The sequence below is a fragment of the Macrosteles quadrilineatus genome, unplaced genomic scaffold (assembly GCF_028750875.1).
Source record: "Macrosteles quadrilineatus isolate MER2022 unplaced genomic scaffold, UCM_ALF_1.0 Scaffold_9__3_contigs__length_116548681, whole genome shotgun sequence".
Lineage (NCBI taxonomy): Eukaryota > Metazoa > Arthropoda > Insecta > Hemiptera > Cicadellidae > Macrosteles > Macrosteles quadrilineatus.
Window position 1 is genome coordinate 112,778,964 of NW_026542602.1, and position 17,563 is coordinate 112,796,526.

Sequence of the window (17,563 nt, forward strand, 5' to 3'; positions counted from 1 at the left end):
GAAACTAAAATTTTAAAGTATTTCCATAGTAAGAGACGGAGCATTATGCAAATTCAATGACAGTAAAATAAGAAAATATCATTGAAGAAGACGAGGGTATGAAGGGTGTTCAGGTGCGCCGCTTGTTCAACAATAGGATATATTATGCATCTCCTACCTCCAGAGCCACCGTAACTGTCCTATTATTCAATAGCTTTCAAGAACTCCTTCTTGTTCCAAGTATCGATTCTATCCGAGTATGTAATATTTAGCATTTCGATGGAAACATGTGTTATACTGACCAAAATGTTCCGTGATAACTACTAACATTTTAAAACAATCACGATTAGCTTACTATTGAGTGTAAACGTCTATAACGTCTTTTGGTATGCATTTTTGCTTACGATTAATGAATGTAGTAACCAAACAATTACCATTCAAACCCTTTATATCCCATAGAATTTACCATCCTAATATTTTGAGAAAGAATATTGGCGAAATTGAATATCGGGAAACTCTCAAACCAGAGCTTTATAATCCTTCAAGTTTTCTTTATTGGATTTCTTCCGTTCATATTTCCTAATACCTCCCCCCACGATCCCATCTTTTGGATTTACATAACTTTCTCAATTACAAAATAAAAAAAATAGCTTGGCGTAAACTTTTCCTGGAACGTTTTATGCAAACCTGTGTCTAAATTACAAGCTATTTAGTTTCAATATAGAGTTTTCGATGGCTTTATTGAAATAAAATCATCATTACAGACGTATCCCTCCTATAAACCATTTGTTCCTATCCTTGAAATTTGGACCTTTGGGTTAAGCTGAGTTTTGAACCGATAGAACACGTCATCTTCCCATTATTAAAAACCATCGATTACTGACGGGTTTTGAATATAAACAGCCGGAAAAATGTCAACGTTCTTATCCTTAGTCTTGATCAAATCAGCGTTAAACTATTACACCTAAATGAATAATTTCGAAGTTTCAGTTGACTGGTTCGTTTACCAAAATACTTCGTACCAGACCAAAATCTCTTTTGGTATTAAGAATAGTATTCAAAGTAATCCAAAATTCCATCACCTATAAATTTGGTATGTTAACTAACAACCCTTAGCAAAATAATAACAAAATAAAACAAGTATCAGACATTTGATAAATAATAAAGCAAATGTTACCATACATATGCTGAATAATTAAGCGTAAGAAACCAGTTTATAAACAAAAGTTTGTTATAGCAAATACTTTTTTTTAAAGAGGGCTAGGCCTCAAGTACTTAGCATATAGTAGCAAATACTTGGGGGAAAACGTTTATTGTATTACAGCGTAATATTATGGGACTCTAGTTTTTATATATTAATTAAAACAGTATAATTTTTATTTCTTTTCTTTTATTTTTATTTTTAAAGAACCACGCCAAATGGTTGAAGTCCAATCAAAATATTTAACTTACGTTGTAACTGGAGGTAAAATATAATAATAACAAGACATAAAAAATATGGGTAAAAAATAAATTCGTAGCTCTTCAGAAACTATTCGTTCGAAAAAAAGTATTTTAACTTGTATTTATCCATATCATCATTTATCTATGTAATCACAAACATGTCAAGCTACATATGAATATTTATCTTAATTTTACTGAAATGCAATCCCACTAAAAATACAAATGAATTTACAAGATCATTAAATATGAAAAAAAACTTGTTATACTAAGACTTAAATATTAAAAAAAAATATTTTCAAATTTAATTGATTATTTTAAAAATTTGAATTGTAAAAACATGCAGTCTTAATACTTTTGACAAAATATTATGAAGTAAGTATACGAATACCTTTTAAAGAATTAAAAATAAAACATATTAGTTTAATTATATTTGTTTTCATAAAAAAAACAATATTTTATTAGCATAACATATATTTTATAAGTGTATACTATATTAAGTCACCTATAGCTTTATATTTTTCACACAAGCAGAGTATATATTGTACGATAGAGGCATGGAAGACGCCAGTATAATGGCTTTACCCTCTTATCTTCATAATAAATAACCACGTTACCTGCATATCAATGATAATGTAGGTAGCTACCGTCTTTGCGTTCATATCGTCTTGTTTTTATGGTAAAATCTATACATCAAGACTAAGATTTGGGTTTTAAAGTTTGTTTGAAAAGATAATTAATCGTATTTTTTATGGATCAAGTAATTGTACCTTATTTTAAAAACTTTCTTTTATAAATACTTTGAAGATTTTTGCTCTGTTAACATAATCTAATTTAAAACAACTATACCATTAAATGACATTTGTTTTATATTTTTATATTTTTTATTCAACAACAACAATATTCGATCTTAAAATAATGTAGCCATGAATTTAGGACCGTCAACATATTCTCTTCAAATACCATAAAATCTATTCAGTATGCTAAATAACATATCAATATTGAACTTTGATTAAGTTACCCGTAGATTAATTTAAACCTTCAACACCAATCCGTAGTTTTCATGCTGTAATAAAACAAGGATATATCTTTCCCTTACTAATTTTACCTTTGTCTCTTGTTTATTAAGGTATTTATGCTAATCCAGAAGGTTAAATAGTATAATACATTCAAAGTTCTTTTAAAATTATTAAAAAAAATAATATTCAACAACTTACTTTGGTAGATTATTCAGGGTTGACAGATTAATGCATACCTGAAACATCAAATATCATTAATAAACTATGGAAACGCCGAGTAAAGACTTCGAATATAATAATAAAATTCCCCCAAAAAAATAGTAATACACTTTGCCTTGTTTTTTCGAATTATGCCCTATTTTATGTGTAGGGAACAAAGAGTCTAAAAATATAAATCTTTTAACCCAAAAAAACATCATGACTATTTTCCCTGCAGGTTGATCTTCAGAGTTTTACTTCAAGAGAAAAATGGTGATTGGTGGTAATCAAAACCAGGCATCTGGGATAGATGTCTCTAGCTTAAACCACTGGAACTTCACCGGGTACTTAACATCAAAGGCAGCTTAATTGTATATGTCATAGTATTGCATGTCACAGTTAAAGTATCTTCAACTGACTGTAGTTGTTATAAACCACTACAAATTTCTGGCAATTTCTCAACTTTGGAGTGATCATATAAACATTTCTAGTTGACAAGCTTTAAATTAGTTTTCTCTAATGTTTAAAGATTGTTTTGATTATTACTTAATGGGGTTGGTCAATGCTCATAAATATGACCCTGATGGTTCCAAACAGCCATGGAAAGATGTAAGGGGTAATTAAATTATCACAATATGTATGTCAGAAAACATCCAGTAATTTTTAAAACTTATTTATCCGATAAGCCATATAAACGAGTAATAATTCATTATTATTCGTACTGAAACACTTTATACATTTTGTTTATATTTTTCTTTTACATTACGATATTTTATTATCAAGTATAAAACCCCCTTACCGAATAAAAAGTACAGTAAAAATCACGATGTAAAAGCTAGGAGAATGTAAAGTTTAGTTCAGTGGCCAAATATACTCACTCAGTATTTACATAAAAGTCACGAAGAGTAAGTGATGTTACGATAACGCACCCCTGCCGAGACCTCGCCTCCCTTGTTCATCATAATCATTTTAAATATTCGTCGTGGGAAACCTTTTGCCATCTGGGTAAACAGAAACTATAGCTATGAGCAAATTTAAAAGGTGCAGTATTTTATTCGTTTCCATCGCAAATGAGTAATTTTTATAAATATTTTTCAAAACAGTTTTGAGTTAGTGTTATTTATGTATTTACAGCTATTCCTGGTGGATGAATATTTCTCAAGAGTAAATGGTTAAGCGTTGATCAAATATGACTATTTATTTAAATTTATCAAATAATTTAAAATTCAAAGTTTTTTTTTAAGAGGTTAGCGACCTCTTTAAACTTTCATTTGCCCACCCACATACGCTATAGACCTGTGCGTGGTACGTAGCCAGCAAAGCAAGGGGTGAGCCGGTACAGTATAAGGGTGAACTGATAAAAGTTAGTGAGTGACAGTGTTATAGGATCCGAACCCACGACATAGCGGTCTTGGGCCCGAAAGTTCGTGACGCTACCGACTGAGCCACCGACTCCCCTAACATCTACTAACATATTAAATTTTTCATGGCTTTAAGATCTGTTTTGCTATATCCTGTAGCTAGCAAGTGACAGTATTTATTTTCTGTCTGGAATATATTTCATAACAGATTATTGTACATAAATGTTTTAAGTTGAACGACGATAATAATAACCACAGACACATATATTAAACATAGATTTTCATCAAAAATGTTACTTATTTCCATTGAAAAGGCGTTATTTAGATCTAAGACAAATCGAGTTATATGCTCCTATTGTTTTTCGATAGTGATTTCAGGTAATTAGGTCAAAATCAATCATTTTATCAATTATTTTGATCAATCATTGAATCAATCAATTTATTACACCGACTTTCAATAAAATCTATTCATTACGTCCTTCTCAAGAAGTTTATCACGGGTTGCTGTTTCATTCTTTTTCTATAAAGTTTTAAATCTGTGTTTAGCCGTCTTAAATGATTCGATTATTGCCAATTGATAACCAATTAAATAAAATGAAACATCGTTTGTTATTTGTAATGCATTATCCTGATAAGTATACAACAGAATAAAAGTAAATACAAAATACTTGAACATGTACAAGATAGACTGAATACCAATCGCTGCAGTGTATCCGCAGGGGTGCGTGAGTCTTGAATAAAATATGGTTGAGGGACCCAGGTAGACAGCTGAAAACAACCGTTAAAACACAGGCTTTTCTGCCTTTGATATCACTGCAAGATAAAGTGTATTGAACATGATTTTTGTTTGGATTTACTATTTTATTTTATTTATTAGAATGGATTTGTATTATTTTCGTGGATTAACATACAAATTTTATACTTACAAATGTTTTTTATAGAAATCGAAGTTGTATAAAAGAAAGCAAAAATATTAATTTACGGGTATGGTATTTATGCCATGGAATTAGAACTCTATTAAGTTAATTTGTTTTATGATTATTTCGTATAACACCTATCTTTATATGATAACAAATGACCTAAATATTAATTTAAAATAAATTTAGACCCATGTCTATTCGTGTTATATCAAATGAACGTTTAACTTGGTATTGTAAAGAAATGTTACACATCATTGGGTTAAATATTGATTTGGGTTTTTAATAATTAGTCCTGGCTAAGGAAAGCCTGGTCAGTAACAAAGATACACAGATTTCCCACCCTATTTTTTATCTCATTCTTTATTCATAAAAAGCTTTCAATACGCAGATTGAACTGTGAATATATGTTTTGTTCAAAGAAAAAATGGTGGTTGTTGCTTGAACCACAGTTAATTAAGTGTGCTACTGTGTGGTAATAAAAGAAGGTTTCAGAGGACCAGAGATCAAATCCAGCTTTTAAGTCATTGGTTTTTGGTAAGGTAATTACGACATAACCCATCCATGTATGTGTCTTTTTTACGTTATAGCTTTCAAAACTCAGGATGAAATAAATGCATGCCTAGAATCAAGAAGGACTAGTTGGGACTAGAAGGGGCTAGTTGTGCCCCTTTACACAGAAACAGTGTGATGATTATAGAATTCTGGCTACATCAAGCCTAAATTTGCACTAATTTTATTTTAGAGAAAGTGATCAACTGTAGAGTGTATTTTAAACACCAAATAAAACAAATCTACTCCAATTTGATTTACGTCTCTGTCAAGGAGCTTCTCATGATTTCATCTTAACTAAACTTTTTCGTCAACGGAGCTAATCTGAGTTTCGCCATCTTAAATAACTCGATAGTTAATTAATACCCAAAAAAGGCAATATTGGTTTTATTTTATAGACTAAATCAGTGGAAGTAAAAGCCTTTTTGAGAATCGAGTTAACTACTTAGAGTGGGAGAGTATATTCGTGTTCCAGAATGAAAGCTGCTTAAATGGGTTCGGGATTTAAAACCCCAAGTAAAATAAAACTGCATTCGGTGACAAAACTGCGACTGCTAATTCTCCCAAGTCCTAAGTAAAATCTACTTTTTATCAGACCAGTTTTACAGACGTAGATTTTTTGGCATTTCTAGGTTACAGATTTTAAATTTTACGTTTCCTAACGGGATTTAAAACCCCAAGTAAAATAAAACTGCATTCGGTGACAAAACTGCGACTGCTAATTCTCCCAAGTCCTAAGTAAAATCTACTTTCTATCAGACCAGTTTTACAGACGTAGATTTTTTGGCATTTCTAGGTTACAGATTTTAAATTTTACGTTTCCTAACGTGTATTTTTGAATCGAAATGGCCACTAGATTTTGGTTACCTAATCACTTAAAAATAAAATTATTGATTTTTTATATGTTTTACTCAAAATGTGTAGTGCATTACAATAATAAACAGGAACAAAAAATTTAAAACTATTATTATTATATATACATCCACCCATATTTCCTTGTAGTAATTTTGGTAACAGCCCTTTTAAAAAGTCTTCCGAGAGACATTTTTGTTTGGAATGAACATAAAAAAACGTGTTATTTATATTCTATTTAACCATGAAATAATTTCCATAGGAGAAGTTATGAGTATGAAGAACTTTCTACAACTGCTGTAATCAAATAGTATCTTGTTGACTAAGCGGTCCAAGAAGGTAGACAAAAACAGTTATTAGGGATTTAAATATCGATATAAACATTCATTAAAACTTGTAGCGATAGTGGACTATTAAACATCCACACTTTTGATACAGATTGTCAAAAAGCTCTCATAGCCTATAGCTTGATCTTATATTTATCGGCCTATTCAATAGAGTTCAAGTAACTTACTCTTTATGTAAGTGATATATAAGATTGTACCTATTTGGTAAGATTGATAGTGACCTTATCTTAATAAGGTCACGATCAATCTAAACCTATCTATACACCATGTCATAACATGGTTTAATCGTATATTATCTTAAAGAATATTATTACCATCCCGGTTTACTAATATCCAGGTTTTTGAGCATCCCATGTCTTAAGCTATTACTCGGCATTCTTTTTATTAATTTTAACTCAAATCAACTCAAACAAACTCGACACTTTAACTAAAACCCTTTCGACGATAAAAATTTTAAATTGTATATTACATATCTACTTTACTTCTGTTAGAAATATATTACTGCTGTCGTACAAATTTGAATGCAGCATAGAAACCCTAAAACAATAAATATCACACATTCTCAAATAAAGATTAGTGGCTTTGCTGTCGTTGAACTGTGCCACCTTAATTAAGAAAAAAATCAGAAAATATGTACGTTCTTTAAACTATGGCTTTTACACATTGTTTTTATTTTTAGGATCCTTGATAGATACTATATAAACACAAGGATCTGCCAGTGCAATATCCTTAATAAGGATATAAGATATTATATAGGATATAGGATATATATAGGATATAGGAGATAGGATAAGGATATTGTTAGGATATCTGAAGTCCAATAAAGACACATTTTTGGGTTGTGACGAAGTGAAACCTTGATGGAAATTAGATTTGTTTAACTAAACCCGATTTTAAAAAGAAGTACATACATTTTTATAACATAAATCAGTCATTGTAACGGATATTAGTGTTATCACTGACAATGTAGTATCCGCAAATCAAATGTTAAATATTTATTAAGATTTTAATTCCAAAGGTTTTAACGTGTAAAGACGTGTAAAAGATTTAACTATGACGATGGGTTTAGCAATTTATGGTAGTACAGTATTACACATAATACACCTAATAGGTTCTACTAATGTATATTTTATTGAAGGTCATTTAAATAGTTTTTTTATTTACAAATACTGAAAAAATAGGCACTCCTACTTACTATTAAGACTACTATTACTTACTATAAAGAATCCTCTTTTAGTTTATAACAGTTACTGTAAACACTTTTTTTAATAGAATAAAAGTGGCAAGACTTAATTTAAATTTTTGATAACTATAAATGCGTAAGGTTAATTTTATTTTTTTTTTGTCTAAACTGTCACATTCACTACAATTCATCAGGTAACTTAACAGTGATGAAGAAATAAGCATAACTTATAATTAGTTCGTCTAAAAATATATTGTATCTCTAAATGTGTGTCAAGACCAGTAAGAAAAGTATTACTTTTTCACAACTCTTTATAGCCACATAACGTTTCAATTTTCTCTTCTTTCAACGAAGATATGAGATTGTGCTTGCTCAGGTGTTTCTTCTTCAGAGAAATGTAATACATTATTCAGCTCATCCTCGAACAAGCCTTGGAAATACCGTCGCCTTGTCGCCTCATAAATACCTTGGTATTAGATGAATCGTAACGTATTTGAGGTAAATTTCTGCTATGCACATATTTCATACATATTTTTTACATAAAATCATATTACAAAATTATGATAACTTACCAGAATATTTTAATTGTATATTTTTGTTCTTTTTGTATGTATTACAAATATGAGACTAGATCTTAATAATATTGACTGGAATTAAGGTTTTGTTTTTTATGACAGTAAACTAGATTAGAGCATACTAACATGCACCGCCTCAAATACTGAGGCGATAAAACTACGAGAATTCACATTTTGGGAAGACAAAGAAATAGTAATTATGTTACAGTTCAAAATAGGCCTACCCTATATTTCTTCAAGGTGGTAATGCATTTATTTAATTTTGTTCATATAATGTGTGTTATCTTAGAAGTCATGGACAACAGGATCTTAGGATCTTGCAAACACATGGACTTATTCCATCAGTACAAATATATAATATACTCATGTCCCTTCATTTAAATTAGGTCTAAAATTAAAATCCTACAATACTAGGCTCCATCCGAAACAGGAAAACAATTTACTTCAGGCCATAAACGTTATACAGAGAGTGATTGGTAAAAAAATTATACATATTTACACTTATATGATTCTTCCATCATACCAGAGGTATCCAATTGAATATATAATTACCACAACTTATTTACTCTGGAGTAAGATCTGCGTATTTAGCCTAATGTATGTTTAATATACGTATACGGTTGGTTTGTTGTAAGCGAGAAATGTTTTGACCTCTCAATTCCGTGTGCGTCATCTGCAGCAAGCCATGTAGAAATTGAACACGAACATGGTATTGTAGAGCATGGAACCCTTACTAATGTCTTTATTTATACCACTGAGAATACGTAATACTTTCAGGTTGCCATGCCCAGAACTAATAATGGTGCCAATAAATACACAGATTGTAACATATATTAAAAAATCTAGATTAATAAAAACATTTAAATTGCAAGTTCATTCGAAAAAAATCTATTATACTTGACTATGTACGTAGTAGTATGAAATTGTATTATTAGTACCTCCAAAGGAAGAGATACCATATAACATACTAATAATAACTCCGATGACGTACAGGATAGGAAATATTTTAATCATTGAATGAACAACCAAATTTGGCAACTAACGCAATATTGTTATTGTTTTTACACTTACTCTTTGAACAATGTTCAATGCTCAAAATATGTATATTTCACCCAATTCATCGCAGTTAGATGAATTAACGTAAGCCTTGAAAGTAACCGTCGATTTCGACGGGTTTCCCCTAGTTATTTTACAATAGTTAAGTATTTTAATCGATGAAACCTCTAACTGAAAATAATATAGTTACGATCTTAAAAATATCGCTTCTTTGATGAAATTTAAGTTAATGTTAATATAAGTAATTTATTTATACTAGAGGACGTCCAAAGGTAAAAAAACTCTACCAAAAATATGGATTGTACAAACTTCTCTTATTTCACCAAACGCTGTAAATAAAACATGTGATTGGAATTTCTTACATTAGTTTTGATTTACTGTTTATATTTCGTTGTTATTTCGTCACCAGCATGGCAACCAATAAGGCCAATGTATTTTTTTAATGTTAAATTCATCTGTTGTGCATACTTTTAAGTCTATTTTAATTTATAAAGGGATTCAGCACTTCTTCAGGAAAAATTGCTTTCTAACAGTATGCGTTGGTTAGCCTTGTGATGCACACGATCAGAGGAAATAGATTTTTAAGAAGCATGCTTGCCTATTAATATATAGGATTGGTATTATTTTTAAACACCCTAAATACTAAAGTATGGTCATATATTTGTTAAACTGTAAAAAAGTCGTTTTCATCTACATTACTTACTAGAATGTCATTTATGTTCTACTTAACAATCTTTGTAACTATAAATTGCTGCAGGATACCCAAGAGATAATAGAAGGATGGAATTATATATAATCAGGTCCTAAAGGTTTGTGGTTGAAACAAACTGGGTTATATCCAACATAGACAAGTGTTGATTTAGTTGACAGTTAACTGAAATAGGAGTCTTACATCAATAGAATGTAATATTTTCAATAAGTTTCAAACGGTCTAATAAGGTAAAATGTACGATCAATATCTATGTGATAAAAAGGGACAGAAAGAGCACGAGTGTCCAATTGTGATGTGATGTGTAACTGATAATATGAGAAGCCTGTTGTTAACTAAGTTTATTAATTGTTCCCAACTCTATACACTTGGATAACAAAAGAGGACAATGAACTATTTAAGTACTATTGTGAGAATAAATGTATAGAATTTCGTTTCAATGACAACAAAAGAAGAAATGTGAAGTCTTTATTCTTTTAAAAGCTTGTTTCAGAGCATTGCACTTGTTAGGAAGTTCAAAAAAAAAATCGCACACAAACACATTTTGCTTTCATGTGGGATAGTCATTATTGTTTAGATACGAATATATATCCACGTGGAGGAAACTATGGCGTGTCTCAATCATAAATTATTTAAATAAGAAATACATTTATGGTTTGTACGACTATATTAATTGTAAAGTATTGTAACTTTTCAGTGTACATTTATTTGTAATAATTTTCCATGTATTTAGAGTATTTTTTTTTTCGATTCTAGTAAGCACAATGGTTGTCGCATATCTACTGTTTATCGTACAAAATGCTGTGCCTTTCGTTAGATTATTATCAAGATATATTTGTAAAATCCCCACCTTCATCACTACGTTACGCCAATATTATCTCTTATCAGAGAGATCCTACATAATTTACCTATAGGCAATTACCATACACAACATAACATTATTCTTTTCAATGTCAGATATAACTACAGTTTACTTGCTTCGAATTAAACGCCATTCTCTCATTTTTAGTGTAGTGAGATTTATAATAAAAGTCCATAAGACTATAAAATAAACATTTATTTCTGTAAGTTGAACGATAAATTCAATCTAGTAAACGGTAAGTTGTGCCACAAAATTTATTTCCTTGTATATTTGCATTTATGTATATTTATATGTACATGTATATTGAAATAATTCTTAAAATTGGGTTTAAAGTTAAATGAATAAATAAAATCAGAAGTCCCTCTTCTAATGTGAAGGTACTATTCATGATATACTGTAAAATAAAATAGATGGTATAAACCAAACTGCAATTATGAGCTAAAAAGATGTATTTTATATTTTACACAGTAACGTGGTGTTTAGCGTTTTATGTATTAGTTGTCAGCGATTAAATTAAAACACATAATTAAATGTTAACAATATACCTATTTTAAACCTGTTTATCATATTCTAAGACGAAATTAAGATCTTAAACTAATCAAAGACAAAGTAGCAATCAATGTTCCATCATGATTGATCCAAAAACCATTTAATATTAAATCAGACATTGAATAACAAAAAACAATATCTCACCTTTTAACCAAAGAAAATGTAAAACTAAATTAAAAAACGATTGGGTACTGTTTTCTCTCGTTTAAATAATGGCCGAAAGCAGATTTCAAATTAAAAATCACCGGAGAGATACGGAGATAAACAAAAACGTAATTAGGACTGGAATGTCAGGGGAGAGCAGTATTCTGGTGAGGGGGTGGAAGGGGGGTAGTAATAATGGTATGGGCGGGCAGAGGGTGGTTAGCCCGTGACAGATTTGGAATCCCTGAAAAGGGTGGATTGATCTACCTTAACCTTTGCACCAAAACTGTTTTGCGTCTCCTTATAAAATATTCATGAAAGCATTTACCTCACTAAGGTAACAACCCTACCCGCCTTTTTATCTATGTCTTGATTATAAATGAACGAAGGGGTTCGTATTTTACAGTACTCTTTAAAAATGTTGTGCTCTAACATCGATGAATCAGATTAAAAATTCCAAATTTTGGAACCAGTTACAAAATTCTAATTTTATGAATATTGCTTAGCTATTTATTATTACTTGCCTATTAATATATAGATTATTATGGGTTTTAATTTATTATTAGGCGTTTTCTTTAAGTTGGAAAGAAAGACTAATCAAACTGCTAAGCCACCAAGGCTAAGGGGTGAAGTCTACAACCTCTTGAATATTTTTTTTATTTATGGAACAGTGTTTTATACTCAGTAGTCATTTATCATGATGGGTATTTCAAAGTAAATCTGATTTTCAATAATTAATAAATAAAGAATTTAATTTCTAATAGAAAATCTTTAAATGTGTTTTTCTAAGTAACTCTAAATTTACTAATATAATAAGATTATGAGACCTCTACTATTAATTTCTACGTATAATATTACTACATTCTTAATGTTAATAGCATTACGTGCTTGGTAAATGCATGTTTGCTATAAAAACCTTTCATAACTAAATTAGTTTGATACAGTTCAATGTGAAATGGTATTACAGTACAATGCAGTAAAATAGCTGTTGTAAGAAACTAAAAGAAATATGAAAAAAGTAAGTAAAATTCGAAGATTTTGGTAATTAACACAAAATTATATATTCTACAATCTATTTGAAATGCGCAATTCGTGTTACCAACAACGAGTAAACGTTAGATATTAATAGTAAAGTGTTTATAAAACTACACCATTTCCCATATTTCAAAAAACGTTTTGACTAAATTATTTGAAATCAAACCAATATTATTGGGATATATTTCAGATAAAGTAAAAAAAAATTCCAACGAATTTCTATAAAAATACAACGATCATAATTTCTAAACCAAATATAGACTACTCAAATAAACGTTTAGGTTTCTGAAGGATTACATTTTCATAAGAAGGGCCACTCTCTATCATTTTATAATACAGGGTGTTTCAAAAAGGATCATCCGATTTCGTAAGTTTATAATTTAAAAACTAATACCAATCATATGGTCATGAGGTTAATTTTATATTACAGAGTACTAGATAAAGTTTTTTCTATATACCATTTACAGGTTACTTAGTATGGCGCCCTTTAGATGCCCAGCATATGTGCAACTTGCTATACAAATTTACTCAGGTAGAAAAAGTTGTAAAAACAATTAAAAATAAATGCCAATTTTTGAAAGTAGGCCTTTTTGGGGGGTGAAGGGGTGCGATTACCTGAAAACGCCCAAGAATTTCTTGTAGAAAATTTAATTCCTGACCATAACAATTCTTTTAAATCTTTGTTAACAAAAATCTGACGATGACCATGCCATTCCAAAACTCCCTTTAAAAAAATGTAACGCGTGAGAGCATTGAAATTAAATTAAATTAATAATTAATTAACCGTTAATCCTTTTAATACAATTTATATCAATATTACTAGACGTAGAAGGATCACTAGAAAAATATGAATAAGTTTTTTTTCAAAGGAAAATGCTAACCACCAATTTAAAATTAACTTACATTGACACTCAATATCACTATGATGGGAAATACAATTTAAACAAGCCATTCACAGTAATTCAATCTCACTCACAAAGTATTAAGGTAAAAATTATAATTAGTGTTCTAGAGTGGTTCTAGTGGTGACTGTCTGCGGTAGAGGGGCTGGCAGTTTGTGTTCTGACAGATCGGTGAGTGCGCTCTTAGGGTGGGGCCATTCTACTTCAAACCTTTTATGTGAAATTATTTGTCTCTTGGATTATATATATATTCTTCTTTATATTTTGGGCTAACCTTATTTGGTTATATGTAATACAACTTCGAACTTTATTATAATATATTCAATTTCCTAAAAAAGTGCGTACTGCCCCATTGTGGCTAGGAATTCTAAAGGTATTTTATACAATGACTGATGTAAACTGTACAACTGAGGGATATCATAGAATAATTATTTTAATGATTTGTTATGCAATTTATAGCCTTTAATATTATGGAATTATTATGACTAAGCCTTGAAAAATATAATTGTATGCAGTGAATTATAGCTAATTTACGGTTGGATTCTATATAAAGCTACGTAAGATTTTGGGAATATTTTCCTTAATTTTTTGGCTATTAAGTGTAAAAAAATGCTTGTTTCTTAGCCACAAATCAATCTGTGATCAATGTGCTGAATTTCTAATGGTAATGCCTTGTGGATTTAAGTATTATTGTCTTTCACATTTGTATTCAAAATATGTAGTGTATATTCCAATAAAGTATTAATAAAATTATGTGTTATGTATATTGAATACGCAAGTACGTATGGGTCTTGAAAACTATAGTTTAGGGTATAGGAACAAATCATTGGATCCATCAGTATTTTAACTATATCACTATTTTTACTGTAAGTGCAATAAAGTATACTTTTTTCAATAAATATGCATTTAAAGACGATATAATTTTTTATGCATATTATTGCATATTCAAATTAATGTACCTATATAAAACCAGAATATATGACCATGTTTACATGCATACTGGTATTAATTGTTTTTGGAAAATTTATGGGAACGTTAAAAATGAATAAGTGTTGTATAGTTTATTTAATCTAGTTACAATCCAAAAAGATACATTTAACAACTTTAAGATTATTTTGACACAGTAGGGCTTATTGCAAAATAATGGAATAAGCCTAACATTGAAGCTTAGTTTTAAAATGGCTTTTAACTTCGGCAAATCTTTTGTTTGTTTTTGCCGATGAATGACTTTTCCGACAGTTAATACGAAATAATTATCTTATTGATTCTTAAAGACTTTATAGATCAACTTATAGTCGAAAAACTCAACGATCAAAATAATACCTCAACTCGACGGAATACATTTACATAAAATATTTAAAAATCACGTGTGATAGTTGCTTAGGGTCATAATTGGTTTTTATATTCACCACATATTCCATCCTGTTATATTTTTCTATTTAACTTAACGTTCCATATAGTAGATATAATATAAAAATCGTTTGCTATGTTATAGTAGATTTCATTGTGTTCTGCAATAATCTTCTAATTATATAATAGCCTTAATTCATTGCTCACTTTTCAACAGAAGGTAAATTATATTTAAGTATTTTTCATTTAAAGATACGTTGCACTTAGTTGAAAGTACTAATGGGCTAATATATTTTTATGTAAGCTAATTTCGTAACAAAAAGGGTGAATGTTTAAGATGCATCTTTTAAAGTAAGAGATACAAGTTTGTATACTGCGAGACGCACGCTCTTTCACCGCGATCTTGCGGCCGAATTTTGCTGCGAATAACCATCACCTACTTCCACAAAAGCTAAAGCTCCAAATAAGCTTACGTTAAGCTTATAAATCTATGTGTTAATCAAAGTGTATTAGATGCAGTTGTAGATAAGATGGCATTTACCAGATCTATGCATCATACATTTTTCATACATTCAAGACATAATAGAAATATTTTCATCAAATACTGCTTTCTAAATCCTTTTAAGGGACAAAATTAGTAATATATTATGCCCATAGGTATTTTTAATGTTCTATACCTTAAACATCTAGGAATCATGTATTTAGTATTTATGTTATTACTGTTTTATATCAGTATCTCGGATATTGTAATTAGTGTGTTCTAATCCAGAACCTCTCGGGCATAAGTTAAACCCTTGAACAATTAAACTTTCCACGGCGTAATAGATGTGCTCTATAATACATCTACAGGGCTCTAATTTGACCAGTAAATTGTAGGCAATGCAATAATGTTTGTTTAGTGCTGATATATTATTACTCATGTCATATTACTAAAGTAAACTTACATTATTCACTAATAAATAATGTTCACTGTTCAGTTGTGTTGAAAACATTACATTATCAAAAAATCCTTTTTGATGAAAAAATTAGTTGCTCGATCAAGGTTTTTCTTTTGATTAAGTGTAAAAATGATATTTATGGATCTAGAGCAATGGCACAGTTTGCTAAAATTATTCAAAGTATGCACGATTCAATATCATGGTTAACTATTCGAAATTCTCACATTAGCTTTGGTAGGTGTTAACCAAAAAGGTGGTTTTGTACGCTTTTGATGGAGTTTTTATCATTTTGGAACTTGATGTAATTTTTATAGAACATTTTAAGGTAAAACCTATGTTTTTGTTATATTTCTCATTGACTTTCTAAGTAATCATCGAAACAACCAGCTACGAGTTTTGTATAAAATACGATTGCGTAAAGAATGTATAAAGATAATTCATTTTGATAACGAATCAGGAAAATATTTATTATTTTAAAAACTATGTTTTACCTACACCACACTACGCTTAATTATTCCCTTGTATTTGTTACGATTTAAAGTTGTTTTTATTTTATACTGCATGACAGTTTGTTTTGACGTTTCCTTTGCTGCACATTGTTTTTTATCTGCTTTTATGTTTTCTTTTACTATATTACATGATTCTTACTGATCCGGGTGTTCGGTCATTTGACTCAAATTAATAAACATTGATATTGTTATTTGAAATATTTGCAGTTCGAGAGTTTTGTGTTTATCCAAATTTCAAATACATTGTGTTGTCATTTGAGAAACATAACATTTGTTGTACTAGATTCAGGTGTTATTGGGGGTAGGGCTGTATAGAAATAAAATTAATTGCAAAGTCCTTATACCATCATTATTAAAATGTCAATGTTTTTTTCTTCTAAAGGTTTGTTTAGGAATATACCATTAGCCTATCCCGGTCCATTAAGCACTGAACAGAATTTACTAACATAAAAACACACAGGCTTAGCAGCTCTATTTATTTTTTATTTGGAATCTATTTAGAATTTTACAATAATTCGGTCAATTCCGAACACTCTAACTCACCTAAACATATCTGGAGGCAAACAATAAAGCAGACAATGCCCCAAGGAAACCTGGACGACCTATGAAGATGCCCTCCCATCGTCTCACAGCGGCATTCCCAACAAACAAATCGTCAACACTGCACCCGGGGCGGTAACTGTATCCAGCACAGGTTCACAGAGGTATCTCCAGCATCGGCACACACTGTCACATCTTAGAACAAACAGAAAACACACAGAATCCACTGGGTGGGCGAATTGCAAGGGTTATGTCACACACGATGCTGAGACAGCTACGAGCCTCCCTTACTGCAACTGCGGCGCGGGCGGGCGTCAGGACGGGCGGGGGGCGGTGGGGGCAGTGTGGGGCAGCGGGGGCGGCGTCTGCGCTCACCACCTCCAGTCGAGCCAGCTGGACGGCGATATCGACGTATCAACGAATGTCCCACGCTGCCCACTTAATTATCACCAATCATATGGATTTGAAATACTTTTGTGGTTTTTTATTGCCATCCGGATGTAATACATGTCATTATATACATGTTTTTTCGTAAAGAATAAGTAA

At 30.4% G+C, this 17,563-nt stretch overlaps 1 protein-coding gene across 2 annotated transcripts in view; it reads right to left on the bottom strand.

Annotated features, from left to right (window-relative positions):
* LOC129002465 (hemicentin-2-like) overlaps positions 1-17,302 on the bottom strand; it is a 331,439-nt gene extending 314,137 nt beyond the window's left edge. For both annotated transcript variants that reach the window (XM_054430295.1, XM_054430296.1), the window contains exon 1: positions 17,021-17,302. In XM_054430295.1, the coding sequence (XP_054286270.1) occupies positions 17,021-17,099 (79 nt within the window). In that variant the 5' untranslated portion in view covers positions 17,100-17,302. The remainder of the gene's footprint in view (positions 1-17,020) is intronic.
* Between the last annotated feature and the right edge of the window lie 261 nt (positions 17,303-17,563).